Source organism: Sporothrix brasiliensis, assembly GCF_000820605.1.
Source record: "Sporothrix brasiliensis 5110 chromosome Unknown Cont20, whole genome shotgun sequence".
In the NCBI taxonomy this organism is placed as follows: Eukaryota; Fungi; Ascomycota; class Sordariomycetes; order Ophiostomatales; family Ophiostomataceae; genus Sporothrix; species Sporothrix brasiliensis.
The window spans coordinates 14572-30501 of record NW_024467139.1 but is presented as its reverse complement, the minus strand read 5'-3'; the positions used below and the strand labels follow the sequence as shown (position 1 = coordinate 30501).

At 52.8% G+C, this 15930-nt stretch overlaps 7 protein-coding genes across 7 annotated transcripts; 4 read left to right on the top strand and 3 right to left on the bottom strand.

Annotated features, from left to right (window-relative positions):
* Nucleotides 1–288: 288 nt before the first annotated feature.
* SPBR_07769 (uncharacterized protein) lies at nt 289–1071 on the top strand (the record flags this gene model as incomplete). The annotated part of the gene is made up of 1 exon (XM_040766023.1): nt 289–1071. The coding sequence occupies one exon, from the start codon at nt 289–291 to the stop codon at nt 1069–1071; it is 783 nt and encodes a 260-aa protein (XP_040616004.1).
* Nucleotides 1072–1454: 383 nt separating this feature from the next.
* SPBR_06812 (heterokaryon incompatibility protein) lies at nt 1455–3565 on the top strand (the record flags this gene model as incomplete). Its single annotated transcript, XM_040765068.1, has 3 exons — nt 1455–1633; nt 1710–2768; nt 2809–3565. 3 exons carry the CDS (start codon nt 1455–1457, stop codon nt 3563–3565), a joined length of 1995 nt encoding a protein of 664 aa, XP_040616003.1.
* Nucleotides 3566–3671: 106 nt separating this feature from the next.
* Nucleotides 3672–5063, bottom strand: SPBR_07254 (MFS transporter; the record flags this gene model as incomplete). The annotated part of the gene is made up of 1 exon (XM_040765508.1): nt 3672–5063. One exon carries the CDS (start codon nt 5061–5063, stop codon nt 3672–3674), a length of 1392 nt encoding a protein of 463 aa, XP_040616002.1.
* Nucleotides 5064–6436: 1373 nt separating this feature from the next.
* On the bottom strand, nt 6437–8111 carry SPBR_07048 (histidine acid phosphatase; the record flags this gene model as incomplete). The annotated part of the gene is made up of 3 exons (XM_040765303.1): nt 6437–7687; nt 7750–7883; nt 7958–8111. 3 exons carry the CDS (start codon nt 8109–8111, stop codon nt 6437–6439), a joined length of 1539 nt encoding a protein of 512 aa, XP_040616001.1.
* Nucleotides 8112–9269: 1158 nt separating this feature from the next.
* Nucleotides 9270–10873, top strand: SPBR_07097 (uncharacterized protein; the record flags this gene model as incomplete). The annotated part of the gene is made up of 3 exons (XM_040765351.1): nt 9270–9840; nt 9978–10123; nt 10172–10873. The coding sequence occupies 3 exons, from the start codon at nt 9270–9272 to the stop codon at nt 10871–10873; spliced, it is 1419 nt and encodes a 472-aa protein (XP_040616000.1).
* A 1381-nt stretch (nt 10874–12254) lies between these two features.
* Nucleotides 12255–14296, top strand: SPBR_06843 (solute carrier family 20 (sodium-dependent phosphate transporter); the record flags this gene model as incomplete). Its single annotated transcript, XM_040765099.1, has 3 exons — nt 12255–12330; nt 12406–13962; nt 14244–14296. 3 exons carry the CDS (start codon nt 12255–12257, stop codon nt 14294–14296), a joined length of 1686 nt encoding a protein of 561 aa, XP_040615999.1.
* Nucleotides 14297–14595: 299 nt separating this feature from the next.
* On the bottom strand, nt 14596–15129 carry SPBR_07916 (uncharacterized protein; the record flags this gene model as incomplete). The annotated part of the gene is made up of 1 exon (XM_040766170.1): nt 14596–15129. The coding sequence occupies one exon, from the start codon at nt 15127–15129 to the stop codon at nt 14596–14598; it is 534 nt and encodes a 177-aa protein (XP_040615998.1).
* Between the last annotated feature and the right edge of the window lie 801 nt (nt 15130–15930).

Genomic DNA, 15930 nt, shown 5'->3' with positions numbered 1-15930 from the left:
AAGCCTGTACTTAAACACTGTTTGGCTGTTAGGGTGCTACGCCTTTCGCTGAAGTGTAATTTAGTGGACCATCCCATTGGATTTCCTGGACGAGGACTTCTGTCCACCACCTTCCAGTGCATCATGAAACGCAACGCGAGCTCGACATCATGTGATTTGAAAGGTCATGTTACAGCCATCCCCGCACATACTCCGCACGATCATCACGTTCCTTCTGCATCTCGAGCTCTTCCGTGTCCTCGCTGACCTCTTTCCCCGTAGGGCCACACCGTCTGACTTCTATCAATCATGGTTGCCCCTTCCTTGCCCGACATCGTGGTATACGACACGCCTGGCCAAGACATCCCAATCTGGTCGCACCACACGCTGCGCGTGCTTTACGCCCTCCACCGAAAAGGGCTACCATACGCCATCGTGCCGCTGGAGTACCCGGACATCGAAGCCACATTTGAGCCCACCAGCCTCCTACCCAAGGACGACCCTGTGGAGCGGTACGAGATCCCTGTTGTTCTTTTTCGTTCGCGTGGCGGCCCAAACAGCGACCCAGACGAGTATCTTATGGAGCCAGCGCGCATTATTGCCAAGCTCGATACTCTTGTCCCCAACCCACCGCTGCCCTTTGCCTCGCCACGTGCCACGGAGGCGCGCACCATATTCGGCCCGGCACTGGCTCCGATCTTGCAAATCGCCGTCGGTTATGTCCCCAGTGTGCTGTCGGCCCGCAGCCGAGAGGGCTTTTTAGCCAAGAGACAGGCGCGCTGGGGCAAGCCACTCGATGTTTGGGTGGCTGAGCGCCCCCAAAATAAGCTCTTGGAGACTGCGGCTCCGCGCCTACAGGCATTTGCGGACTGGCTGGAAGGAAATGGGCTCCAAGGGCCGTTTATCGAGGGCGCCCAATCTGGCTATGCTGACATGACAATTGTTAGCATTCTCGAATATGCACGTCTGGTTGGAGCTACAGATGCGTTTGATGCAGCAATGGCCCACCCACGCATTGCTCGGCTGTACGCTACGCTCGTGGAGAAGGACCAAATGGCTGCCCGACCGCCACAGGTAGCGACAATTTGTTAGAAAACGGTGTTCGTCGTCCCAGTCTCTGATTTCGGAAAAGGATACATCACATACGACATACTTGGCACGGGAGGGAACTGGTGAGAAATGCGCAGTTCAGCTGTGCTTTGTGGCTGTGGACAAACTACCAGATAGTTGGTGCCGAGCCAGAGCTGTACACTAGGCTGATCCTACAACGATCCTTCCAAGACCCCTGCACTCTGAAATCGACTGTCTGCAAATGTACAAATGCAGTGCACGGATGGCAGTCACAACTGAGCTGTGAAATTCTGTTTTGCGGGTTTATGCATCCTGTCTATTTTTCCCCAACCACAAATTTTGTTCCGCACAGTCGAATGTGCGACTTTAACTTTCTCTTCTCTTTGCACCCCAAGTTGCCTAACATGGACTCCATCCCGGCGGCCCAGCGCCCCTTCTTTTACATTTACGGGCACATCGTGCCAAAAACAGAAAAGTGGACGTTAACTCGGAACGGTTTCGACCCGGTCAAGAGACATGAGCTGCACGCCCGTCATGCTCTGAAAGAGAAGCTGGTTCTGGACGTCCAGGAGGTCATGTCGCAGTACGTATCTTGTATTGCGCATGGGTGATTGCCCTCGTCCCACCATCAGTGTGCAAACCGCTTATACGATCAATAGGAATGACCCGAGATACGAATATACTGGCCTAGGGCCCAGGGAGTTCCGGATGCTGCAGATCCACTCGGCGCCGTCTCGTACGGATCCAATCAGCTGCTCCCTTCTGACCTGGTCCATCGATGATCTGCCAGCTCCCTTTGAAGCACTTTCATACACCTGGGGCGATGCAAAGGAACGTCACTGGATTACAATCGATGAGAAAGCGATTGACGTCACCCCGAACCTCATCAGTGCTCTGCAGCAATTTCGCCGGCCCGACCAGGATCGTTTGCTATGGGTGGATGCTTTGTGCATCAACCAGCAGGACCTTCCGGAGCGGGGTTCGCAAGTTCTTTTCATGGACCTAGTCTATAAAAGGGCTGCGAGAGTGGTCGTGTGGCTCGGCGTTGCTTACAGCCAAAGCCACCTCGCATTTGAGCTGATGACCAAGATCACTGGCGTCATGGAAGCCGATCGCAAGGCACATAGCGACAGAAACAGTGGTGGTGAGATGTACCGCAAGTACACCATGCAGCAAGATGTCGTAGAACGCGGCCTCCCCGAGCAGGATGATCCGGCATGGTTGGCGCTCGACGCCCTTTTCTGGCGCCAGTGGTTTCTTCGCATCTGGGTCGTCCAAGAAGTCGCCGTCCCAAAAGTTGCCTTGGTCGTTTGTGGCTCGGACACCATCGATTTCGATGCCTTCTGCGACCTGTGTGACTACTTACACAACACTGCCCTAGGATCCATGACGGGTCTTAGTGCAGACCGCGTATTGGCACTTCGGACCGCCCGCAGCCAATACCAGACCAATAACCATGCCAGTCTGGTGACGCAACTTATCAGCTCGCGTACTTGCTTGGCCACAAATGCCGCCGACAAAGTGTTTGCTATGCTAAACATATCCAAGGATGTCCCTTCCGATCCAGCTCTTCGTCCAGACTACCACAAGAGCCCGAGCACTGTCTTTTCTGATACGGCTCGGGTTCTTTTGGCGGAAAGTCTTGATATTCTGAATTTCAACTCTGACAGCGTGTGGCGGGTTCATTCTGATATGCCGTCGTGGGCACCGGACTGGTCGTGCGCCCCGCGCGAGTTTTGTTTTCTCTTCACGCCCGAGGGCCCCTGGCTCCACGCTGGCACGGTCGGGCACGGTCGCAGGAGACTCTTCTGCACCGAACATTCGATTCTCGGAAGACAACAAAGTCCTGCATCTGCAAGGTCGCATCCTGGACAAAATCACCACTGTCGGCGAATCCTACTTCATGTTTAGTAACGCACGACATGGCAAGGTAAGCAACGACTGGTATTCGAAGAAAGTCGACAAAGACGAGATTCTATATCGGTTCTCGCGCCACCGCCGGTGGACCATGTGGGAGCACATGGCTCTCAAGCTGAAATCGTACCCGGTCACAGGTGAAGACATCCAGACTGCGTTTCAGAAAACGCTTATAGCCAATGCAAACTTACCTCCGCGAGTGGTGGGCGGGACGCTGAAACCGGCGAATCTTGAAGAATTGTACACTGCCTTCCGTCGACTGCAATCCGTCGAACCGCATCTCGGCCGGGATACAATGACGGAGGACGATATTCGGATCCAGAAAGACAACCATGACCTGTATGGGCAAAAAGTGCGTGCAGCGGCCTACGGCAGGAAGATCTTCGTAACGAAGAAGGGTTACCTCGGCTTGGCGCCGGTTTCTGCCGCGACAGGATATTTTGTGGCCATCCTGCACGGCGGACGAACGGCTTACGTGTTGAAGAAGAAAAGGAACGGCAACTATTCGTTCGTCGGAGAAGCGTACTTGCATGGCTTCATGCACGGCCAGGCTCTGGACGACGAGAAATATCCGGTCGAGGAGCTGGCCATTGAGTAGATCTGGGGAAGATGGAACTGCCGAAGGTAGATTTGTCTATCTAAGAATAAAGTATACTGGATCACAGAATATTTATCTCGTGCAACACTCAAGCAGACTCCGAATGTTACTCTTGCCGGGGACGCAGATGGGAAAAGTTCCATAGCAGGAGAAGGTCGTAAGACGCCTTCAAGGCACCTGCACCACCAAGAAGCAGAATCCACTGATGACGACCAGCCAGGACACCCGAGAATCCAACACCCCCAGCTTGCATCAACGTCTTCACCGTGTTGACGACACCCATCACGGCAGTCCGTTCTGCGGGCAGCACGGCGGCCGACAAAAAGGCCTGCCGGGGTGCCTGGTCCATACTCTGCGTACATGCTCGCAAGGCAAGGAAAGCCATGGCGAGAGGCGTTCCAACTGATCCTGATGCTGGCGGAACTGGAACAAGACCCAGGAATAGGGCCGAAGGGAGGTGAGTAAAGGCCATGGTCTTTAGCGGGCCGAGTCGGCGGGCTAGTGGCAGTGCCAAGAGATTCGAAAACGAAGCAAAAATGTTTGTGACGAGGAAGAGTGTTCCCAAGATGGCTGGCGCTAAGGAATGCACGGTGATGAAGAAGTAGGTGATCCAGGACGGTGATGCCATACCCGAAGCAAACGAGTCCAGGGCAAATAGCAAGACGAGGCGGGAAAGGATACCGCGTGACTCGTGTGAGATGGTCGGGAAAAGGTCCAAGAAACGTTGAAAGATGCCACCTTTTGAAGTGGGAGCCTCGGCAGCAGGTTCGTCGGTCGTGCCTTCCCCCGAAAGCAAACCGCTCCGTTCATTTGGTTCGGACGATGGTGTCGGCGCGGGACGAGCCGGGGCTGCTTCCACCGCGGACGTCAATGCCAACGTCAACAGAAACTTGACGAGGCCAATTGCAGCATACAAAAAAAAGATGATCCGATAGGCTGCATTGGTCTCACCGTTTCTATCTTGGATAACCTGCACAATGGTCCCGCTCGCTAACGAGCCAAGGGCAGTGCCGGCCGTTCCAAACAGTGTGTACCAAGCAAACATGTCAGAGCGGTGCGATGAGGGCGTCAACTGAGCGAGGACCGACTCCTCAACGGCGCGGAATGGCCCAATCTCGTTTCCACTGGGGCTGATGACACCCACGATACTAGCCAAAAGAAGAACCCAAAAGTTGTTGCTGAGGGCGAAGACAACACCGCTGCTGGCCATGAGCAGAGTTCCGGCTGCTAGGATGAGCCGCCGACCGACTTGGTCAGTGATAGCCGTGAGAAGAAGGCTGATGCCAACATCACCGAGCATCGTTAGCGTCATAAAGAGACCAATGCGTGCATCGGAGATGCCCAAACTGGCGAGAAACGGGACCAGTACTAGGAACGACGCGCCATATGCGAAAAGCCGCACGAAGCGCTGGGCGCACAGAAGTTTGGCATCGCGACCGGACTGCAGGACGGTGGTTAGGCCGCTTTCCGCTGCCAAACGTGATAACCAGGACGACATGGCGAGTTTTTGCGGAGGTGGGGTGAGTTGAGGCACGTTATGAATTGGTTGAATAGATGTTCTGTTCAACGTAACGCGTTTGTCTGCTTTGCGCTCTTTTAAGTTCTAGGCACTCATCGGCGCTACTTTGGATATCCGATCTAACACCGAGACCAGTCCAATTCCAGGCACCTGCCCCACCCTGGCAATTGCAAGTGCCGCGTCCGTAATTTGTCTCAAGTTTACTTGTTCAATGTGCACCTACGCATGTACAGATGCCTCACGTTGAGTCGGAGTATAAATCTACCTATGTTGTGGACCAATACGTTCTTTTCGCGGCTTTGTAAGGCTTTTTTGGATATTGACGTTGATTGTTCTTCTAATCGATGTAGTGACGTCATCTGCCACCATCCCTGGACTCACAGCTCGGCTTGACGGTCTTCTCGCCGACCAAGCTGTGGTTGGCGGTTGTCAGGCCTTGTCTGATCCAGTAAGGTTGTACGGCGCCGCTTGGCTTTTTCCGTGGAGCTTTTGGCCGCCTCCTGTCTCCTTTCGTATTTTTTTCTCTGCAGATATTCGACTGTAGCCAGCGCCAACCGCGTGCCGGCCGGTGCCGTCGAGTTTACTCAGGAGGATCTGATATGACCACTAAGCAGCATGGGAAGGCTGTTGTTGCATGTTTTGGCAAGTGACTTAGGATGTAGGATTGTTGGAATTATCAGATTTCACAATGCACTCTGTAGCTCCCCCCCCCCCCCCCCCCCCGAAAAAAACGGCAGGAACAGTTGGGCAAGCAACAGCACCTGACGCAGGCGCAGGTCACTCGTTTCACTGCCTCCGTGGCTCGTCATGCGATCTCTGACACAATTTCTGTGAGCAGTCAAAATTTATACCGTAGCAAACTCCCCGTGGAGGACGCAAAAAGCTGGGATCCTTGCTAGGAAAACTTGCAACGAATTGTAAACACTCTGCCACTGACCTTCACACCATGCTCGCTTATCCCTAAGTTGAATTCCATATTGCCCGTTAGAATCATTCCATTTTCGTTCCTTTAACGTTGGTGGTTGCCTTCGAACCGGTGTATCATATTCCTATGCTCTAGTACGGCAGCACACGACCGTGTGGCTGTATGCAGACAGATACATTGGTGGAGCAGTGCACTACGTGTACGAACATCTTGTTTCATCACGAATTCGAGAGTAAACGTTTAAAGTTCACAAAAAAACGAAACCAAAAAAGTGAGCAAATATACTTGTTTATAGTTTGAAAATATGCAAATTAGTATATAAATAAGTTCTAAAATGTCAGTCTCAGGTAAAACGAACCTAGTCCCCATAAACTTGTTATTTATGGGACCTTAACAGTGTGAAAGGTTTACATGGAAGTGACATCATCTAGGGCGAAATAACTTGTAAAAAGTCACCGCCCAGCTTCGTGTAGAAGGTCGCACCAGCAACAACCTTTGGAGCGCCAGGAACGGTCGCACCACAGTTTTCAGCCCAGTTGCCAGATTTGTTGTACTTGCTGCCAACGAACTCGACATAGTCGTCCAGAAGACAAGAGTAGCCAGGTCCGTTTTGGCATCCGGGAACAGGGTAGACAGCGTCATTCAACAGCACACGGATAAAAGTGTGGTTGGTGATTGACGGCGGAAAGGACGGCACTTTCGTTTTGCCACCACAGGTGCGCTGGGCCAGCGGTAGGAGATCGCTGGAGCAGTTCCTGCTGGGCCGCACAGCACAGTTGAGGCGCTCAAAGCCAACGGTGCCGCGCATGGTCGTGAATCGATTACCAATGTACAGGCGATTCGGATCCATATGCGAGTCAGACAGTGCAGCTTGCGCATCGTGTACGCCGGATGCCGCGATCAGTTCATTCAGCTGACCGTCATTGAGAAAACTGACCAAGAGTTGGGGTAAAGTGAAATCTGAGCCGTCCGCTGCAGTGCCATGAAGAGCACCAGGGCCCGTTTTCAATAAACCCATAACTGCATTCAGATATGGCAGCATCATTGTAGCCGGTAACTTGGTACCAGGACCCACGCCATAGTAGTAACGGAGATCGTTGGAATATTGGTAGTACTGAAGCTCTTTGTCAGAGAAGACATTGCACCACGGCGAGAGACGGCCGGTGATCTGAGACTCGAAGCCACAGAGATATGGGATCTGGGAAATATCGTCGGAAGTGAATGTAAGGTTGCCAGAAATAAGGGACTGGAGACGTTTTTGGATGGGCGGGATGTAGACATTGGACCAGTTGGTAAAATACATGCCTCCAGACACGTCGACAAAGTTGGGGCAGCTGTCAGACGGACCGAGCGAGTTACCGATAGCGTCGACGCTTCCGGAAGACGTGACAGACACAACGTGGCCCAGATTGGTAGCGTTGACACCAAGAAAGCCGCGGACAAACAGCTTAGCTGTCTGCAACACCCGCGAGTAGTTGTTGGCCCAGACGTACAGATCGTCGCCCTCGTTATACAACTGGGGATATTTGGTACGTAGAGCATATGCCATATCGAAAGCCTCCTTCTGTCCCGTTGGCGAGAGGTTGGACATTTGAAGGCGGGGGTTTGTCAGCACGGGCTTCCAAGATGGCAGGAAGGAGAGCGTTCCCGTGGCATCGTATCCATTACCCGCCGAAAACTGGCCCGTCAGCAGAGGCATTAAAACAGAGACCGGGAAAGTTACGAGGTCAAACAACTAACGCGGTTCTTCATGTCTATCCAGCCATTGTAAGCGCCGGGGTCGGGGTACCGAGAAGCATGGCGGGAAACGAAGAAAGCCTGATCGACAGTACAATGCTCGGGCACATCCGAAGAGATGCCGTACACGTTGGGGCCTAGTCGTATTAGCTCATATACGACACGCTGTTTCCTAGACAAGATTTTTAACAACGGAGCGTGCGCTTCTTACCAGAGGCATAGGGGCCGTTGGCCCCAAGCCAGCCGAGTGGGTTTGAAGCAGCAGAGGTTTTGAGGAAGTTGATATCGAAGGCAGGTGACAGTATAGAGCCGACCTGAGCATTTGCAGCACCGGCGAGGACGAGGAGACTGGCGAGAAGGGCCATCGTGAAAGCTGTTAGGACGTCGCGACAATGAGGCGGCGCACAATAAAATTCAGAACAGAGCGGCGCCGGCTCAAAACATACACCCTGCCTGTCCAATAAATCTCAATATCTGAGACTTGGAATCAGGTTTCTTTTAATACATGCTCATCAGCACGATGCAGTTCTTTCATTTGCATCTGCGCCGATAGACAGCGAAAATGTTGATTGGTGACAATGTCCTGCAGGGTCAACCCTCATCTAAGGCGCTAACTATCAGATGAATATGGTTGCCCAAAAGCTACGGGGTATGATCAGTTGGCGATCGTTGTACTAGGCGCAATTGAGGATTTGTGCCGGAGCACGAGGGCCAGCTAACACGATTCCTTGGTTCATTTACTTTTTCGAGAGCCCCTCGTCGCCTACGGAGTAGTTTTGATTGCTACAGGATGGTCAATAGCCTGGCCGCGTCGCGTGGTATCGGGTGTAACCGATCTGAAAATCATCGCCAGTTCATTCAGCCACAATTGCGATTTCTTACATATGGCGGTCGTTTGGGCAAACGCGTTTTCTGCGTTGGCACTTGCTGCCACGCGTCATGGGTAGGGCATGCCAAGACATTGTGAGATTAAGCAAAGTTGAAATCAATGCAAAACGGAGCGATGGACGGGTCGGCCAGGGGCGAGCGACAAGATGTGGCCATCAGGGGCGCACGTGGAAGGTAAAGTCACCCTTGGCGTATGGCGTCGCCACTAAACCCTTTTCTGGTGAATGTCCAGTGCAGGAATTCAAACTGAGCTCCAGACCAATGCAATAAAGAGGCTGCAGCCGTCGTTCTTTAGTCCCCATTCCCATCGGTAAGTCCGACCATTTTGATATCATGGCCTGTTGACGTTACTTACATCTGTTGTATTGGTTTTGTTCTGAAAATTAAAGGAAAGGCAGCCCGGAAACCGGGAATAGGCTGGGCGACTGCGATGAATTGGTGTTAGTGTTGACGTGATCGGGAGCAATTGCGCAATCTCGCAGTCTGCTCAATGCCCAACACGACATGACCGATGACCACGAAGTGCAAGACATTAAATAGGTCGAAATTAAAAGGCACTGCCAGTATTTTATGGCCTGCCTTTCTTATTCTCGAATGTGCACAGTTGCGTCGTATGGACAGGCACAAAGTACAGCATGAAAACCACTTCGCTTTTTACGTTTGCCGTACTGGCCAGCCTTGCGGCTGCGAATTTTGAGTTCCGAAGCCGTCCGGAGTTTGCTATTCCGCATTTGAATATCACAACAACTGAAAAGCTAGGGTCTCTCGAAAAAGGCTTGCTGTTTGTCGGCCAGTACCCGGGCTTTACGACAGGCCCAGACAATGTCGCCTTCGGCCCCATCCAGCCGGCTGCTTACATTTTCCAGGACGACGGCGAGCTGGTTTGGTCCGGTGTCGGCTATCATGCCGGCTGGGTGGCCAACTTTGCGCCTGTGATCTGGAAGGGCGAGCCATACTTGCGGGCATTCCAGGGCGCATTGGATCCGGTTCACGGCCGGATGTTTGGCTTCCACTCGCTGCTGGACAAGCACTACCGGCCGGCCAAGGTGCTGCAATCTGGTGGTCACCGCTGGGCATCGGCACACGAGTTTAATATCATCGACGAGAAGACAGCGCTGATTGAAATTCCCCTGCCTGTCGTGGCGTCGCTCAAACCGTGGGGCGGCGACGAGAGCCAGGTCTGGGTCCTGTCCAGCGGTTTCCAAGGTAGGCGAGCGGGAAAGTGATGGGCACAAAAGGGGGCAGGGGATAATATGAGCCAATGTCACTCACACGGTGTCCCTTAGAAATCGATATCGAAACAGGTGAGGTTGTTTTTGAATGGCACAGCTTCGACCATGTAGACCCGAAGCGCAGCGCGTTCCCTCTGGACACGAAAACGAATATTTTTGGCTCGGGCCGCTCCGAGAGCGACGCGTGGAACTACTTTCATGTCAACAGTGTGGACAAGGACGGCGACGGCAATTACCTAATGTCGGCGCGCAACATGGTAAGTGTGTATAAGCTAAACGGCACAAATGGCCACGTCCTTTGGCAGCTGGGCGGCCTGCACGGCGGTGCAGACTTCGAATTTGAGAACCCAGAAAACGATGTTTTTGGTTACCAGCACCACGCCCGTTTTCGCGGCCGTTCAACGGACGGAAGTATCGAGTACATCTCCCTGTTCGACAACGGCGCCCATTCGGCCGATGTGAAGACGCACCCTACGTCGCGTGCTCGTGTTTACAAGCTCGACTACAACACCGGCAAAGCCACCGCAATTCGCTCATACGAGGCACCTGACGGCCTGTCTGCATCCACACAGGGCAGTACGCAGATTCTGCCCAACGGCCATGTCTTTGTCAACTGGGGCCAGGCAGGCGCAATCACCGAGTATGCCGAGGACGGCGAGGTTCTGTTCCATGCTTACCTGGACTCGGACCCGGCTGGTCACCTGGTGCAGAGCTACCGTGGTTTCCGGGCGAACTGGACGGGTATTCCCGCGGAAGAGCCAGCTCTCGCAGTCTATGTATCGGATTCGGCCAACAAAGAGGGCATCGATGCCTATGTGTCGTGGAACGGCGACACCGAGACAAAAGTCTGGCGCTTTTATGTGGCATTCGATGGCCGTTTCTTGGGTGAGGTGAAGCGTTCTGGTTTTGAGACGCATGCATTCTTCAAGAACGTTGCTTCGGTGCCATTCCTGGATAGTGTTAAAATCTACGCGGAGGCGATTGACGGCGACGGCACCGTTCTGTGACAGGCAAAGCCTGTATTCGTTGAACGCAATGTGAAGGCTAACGTAGCTCACGAGTATCAGGCCGTGGACCAAGTCGGGCTGTGAGTTGGCTGAGTCGGATATCAAATTCAAGAAAACAACGTATTTTGTGCGGTCCAGAATTCTATGAAAAAAGTGGAACAACCAACGGATTTGGCAATGAATATTCTAAGTAATGACTAATGCGCTTTGGTAATTCGTAAAAGCGCGCGATGACAGAAGTTCATTACAATAGCAAAAAGTGAAACGAAAAGGGAAGCAAAAAAAAAGTCTCCCAAGCTGTATTCTGTACGCCGTAGTTCACTATGAATTCTATTTGATCGATTATGCAGTCACCCACGAGGCAAAGACAGGCCTTTCGAACTCCTGACAAACACGTGGTGACGTGCTGGCCTCTGATTAGACGATTCCGAAGCTTTGGCCCAGTGTCTTGGTGTTCTTGGACGTTGTCGGCCTTCCAGGCTCATTGTCAAACCTGATTCGTCTCTGACGACAGTCGGTCTTGGTGAGTCTTGGCCACACCCAAATAGTGGTCAGTCACTGACTGGTCAAAAATATGGCTGCACAGCCTTGCAATTGTGAGGATGCTATGTCGTACGTGCGATTATTTGCTGCACCTTCGAGCCTGTGGCGGGGCGAGACAAGTCGTCCGGAGTAAATGGGTTCACCGAGACGGAGAGACAGCGCTGTTTTTCAAAAGTATATCTCAAAGGCCGTATCTAACGACCAAATATAAAAGTACAGCGGCTCCCAGTTGCCAAGTTCGCCAAGGTCCGCCAAGGTACTCAGCTTCTTGGGGCACCACCAACGTCCAAGGAGGACTGCAAAGGGGCAACGAATTTTGCCTCGCGCCAATTTGATCACGAAAGGTACGCCGAGACTCAATCGGAGAGACATCCAACTCAACATCTGGCGGAGCGGGCAGAGATAGCACACGTGCCTCAGTTTGCTTCAGCAAAGGGCGAACAAAAATACGGCAGAGCGATATGGAGGCGATGAGGATGGCCGATGTAGTCTGGCCAAGGCGTTGCCGAGTCTCATGGCTGTGCAAATGGACACCGAGAGAGTGACGCCGAGGGCGTAGGTAAGGAAAAGACGACTGGCCGAAGATGAGCGTTGGCTTGGTGTCTCTGTCTTGTTATTTTCCAGTCGTGGAGCTCCACAGATATAAAGATACTTGGAGACCGCCGCTGGATTTGATGTCAGACTCCATTCCATCTTCTGCAGACCAGAATCTAAATTCAGTCATTCTTTGCTTTTGTCAACTCTTATCGTTTTCTGACTTACTATACGCATTTTTTTTTTTGAATTCCGTTTCCTTTCTATTTGGACCGGCCGGCAGTATCACCGCATTCCACTCAAGATGGTCCGCCTTCTGGAATATAACCATCTATTTGCTGTTGGCACAATCTTCGCCTTCCTAGATGCATGGAACATTGGTGAGAATAGTTTCCCTGTCAACAGCCCCCGCCTCCTCCACGCTCCTTCCTCTCCTGTTAACACTTAAATTACAGGTGCCAATGATGTCGCCAACTCATGGACCACGTCGGTCAGCTCGCGTTCTGTCACGTATCTGCAGGCCATGTGTCTTGCCAGTGTGATGGAGTTTGGAGGTGCAGTCGGCGTCGGGGCCCGTGTAGCGGACACCATCCGCACCAAGGTCGTCAACACCGACCTTTACGCTGAAACGCCTGGGGTGCTAATGCTGGGCATGGTGTGTGCCATTATAGCCTCGTCGTTGTACCTCACTTTTGCCACCAAAGTTGGTATGCCTGTGTCCACCACGCACTCCATTATGGGTGGCGTCGTTGGCATGGGAATTGCGTCCGTTGGCGCCAATGGCATCCAATGGGTGGGATCAGGTAGTGGCACGGCTGTGGTTAATGCTGGTGTGGTGCAGGTCTTCCTGGCGTGGATCCTGGCCCCCGGTATCTCAGGCATTTTTGGCGCCATCATCTTCACGATTACCAAATACGCGGTCATGCTGCGCTCTAGACCCGTTTACAAGGCTCTGTTGACTGTTCCCATCTACTTTGGCATCACGGCGTCTCTACTCACTATGTTACTGCTCTGGAAGGGTGGCAGCTACGCCGTGACGCTAACGGACCCGCAGGTGGCCGGTGTGATTGTCGGCGTCGGAGCTGCCTGGGGCATTTTCATTGCCATTTTCCTCTGCCCGTGGCTTTATTGCAAGGTTATCCGCGACGACTGGACTATCAAGGTCTACCACCTGCCCCTGGGGCCGCTCAACTTACGTCGTCCCGATGCTGGACCGCCGTCGCCGGGATATTGTGGTACGCGAAATTTCTACCAGGGACATCTCACGCAGGAGGAGCTGGATAGACGGCGTGCGCGCCCCGTCGTCAGTGCGGAGGCGCCCAGAGGCCAGGGCGTGACGGACGAGGAGGCGACCATAGGCAATGGGTCGCCCGAGCTGAAGGGCAACAATGCCACCAACACGGCCAGCGTTTCCGACGATGGCGTGGTGAACAACCCGGCGCGACGTGGCCAGCTGCAGCCCTCGGAAGGCATTGAAAACGAGAAGCAGCCCGAGCAACACAAGTCCATTGTCGGGCCGAAGCCCGATGGCAAGTGGTATTCCGGCTCGGTCCTCTTTTGGTACTTCAAGTATGCTATTTTCCGTGGTGTTGACGTCGACATTGTCAACTCACAGAAGGACAAACGTACTCTTTTGACAGGTGACCTAGAGGCCATGCACGCCCGCGTCGCACACTACGACAACAAGACGGAGTACATGTTCACCTTCCTGCAGGTCATGACTGCTGCGACTGCGTCTTTCACACATGGTGCCAACGACATTGCCAACGCTATTGGACCCTATGCCACAATCTTCCAGATCTGGAACGACGGTGCTTTGCCTGAGAAGGGCAAGGCTGACGTTCCCATCTGGATTCTTGTCTTTGGCGGCGTTGCTTTGATCATTGGGCTTTGGACGTACGGCTACAACATCATGCGCAACTTGGGTAACCGCATTACTCTTCACTCGCCGTCCCGTGGGTTTTCTATGGAGCTAGCTAGCGCCACGACAATCATTCTCGCCACCCGTCTAAGTAAGTCTTATTTATGTCCAACTGCCCGTCTCCCAGACCATGGTATATTTATGGCCTCTGGGTGCACGATTGTACTATTTTAATTTCATGAGCGCTGGCCAGGCATTGTCATCCACTCAACGGAAACCTGCTGACACAAACAGAACTGCCTGTGTCAACTACACAGTGCATTACGGGTGCTACCGTTGGTGTCGGTCTCTGCTCAGGTGATTGGCGTACGATCAACTGGCGAATGGTTCTTTGGATCTACGCGGGCTGGGTCATCACCCTTCCGTGCGCAGGTTTGATTTCTGGGTCGCTGATGGCCTTTATCATTCACTCGCCACGGTGGTAAGAGCTAAAGCGTGGCACACTCCTTCCAACATTTTTACATTCCTATCGTTTGTGGTGGTGCTTTCTGCGCGAAGTAGTTTGGGATCGGCTCAATGTATTTGCCTCTTGAAGATATTTTCTATGGTTACAACATATAAAACTGGTTGCTCGGGCGACTGCTCTTCGCTTCGTCAGGACCAATACAAGAAGCCTCTCACTTATTTTTTTTGTCGCTTATATATCCGTCATCCTCTCTGCTTCCCCCTCTGTTGCTGCTCTCGTCAATGTCCAACATTGCATTCTAGTTGTCTTTGATTGGACTTAGATGCCGTTTGACAGAGAGAAAGCCTCAATAGCCTGGTCGAAAGACGCGCCGATGGGGGCAGCCAGGTTCGAGGCAATGCCCTGCAGAGCAGCAGGTACCTTTGCGATGATGGCAGCGCTCATGTCGTCAGAGGCCTTCTTCTGCAGCTTGAGGTCAATCAGGACGACAGGCGCGAGGAGTAAGTGCTCGAAATCGTCGTGGCGGTTGATGAGCGCTGTCATAGTGGAGTTAACGGTCGTGGACAAGGTTGTGACGGCCGTGGCAATGCCAAGAGCCTCGTCCTGGGTCAACGGGTCGCTGTCATTGGCAGTATCCGTGCCGTCGTTGATGGCCGATAGAACGCGGGCGCTCTGAGGCAGGATCGGGAGCGAGCCCAGAAGGCCGCCCGACCAGCCATTGACGATATTCTGGAGCTTCTGCGTCGCTGAGTCGACGTTGTCGAGAGCGCTGACGATGTCAGCACCACTGGCAGCAGCCGTGGTAGCAGTCACGGCCACAACGGCGGCACGAACAAGAATAGAAACACGCATAGTGAAGGATCCGGAGAAACAGCAAAGGTTTGTTTTGTGTAGATGAGGGACTGAGCGGCTGAAGAAGGTGGTCGGGGTAGGAAAAAAAAAAGATAAAAGGAGAGAAAAAATGGAGAAGGGTGGAAGATGGAAAGTATATGTGGGCAGAATGAAAGTAGCAGAGAGAAGGAAGGAACGATCGTCGTTGAATATGTACTTTGTACCAAAATAATCCTGGCTACTCACTTGCTTACGGGGGACGTGGGCTCGTGGGTAATGATCTTACTATCTCCATGGCCCGTTGCCACTGGCTTCCTCGTCGTTGCAAGAAGATGCACCGGAGTAGCTGTATGCGCATTGTAATTGGCACCATGATCCTGGGCCAAAATACCTCCCCACATGCAGCAATTGTCGCTCGCGGGGCTCGTCTGGGCGCATCTGGGGACATTCCGGGGGAGTTGCATGGGCCATCTGGGGTATCTCTCCTCGGCTTGACTCCAGCAAGGGTGATGCGGAGACAGGTAGACACGTGAATTGAGGAGAAAACACATGTGAAGATGGTCTAGTAATGATCGATGTCTGTGTGAACAAAGAGCAAATGGGGAATGGGTGGAGTACTACCCCGCTCAATCCTTGTTTCAGGTACCATTGTGATCCATGTCGACATGGAAAATAGTGCGTGGGAAATCAGACGGAGTATTTGGATCGACAGAAAAGGAAGAAAGACTTAGCAAGGAGGCACTCAGGCACAGTAGCAATAAGAGAATTATGGAGCACTTAAGTTCGAGTACGTGTCGAACATTTGACTCTGTCTTCAGGATT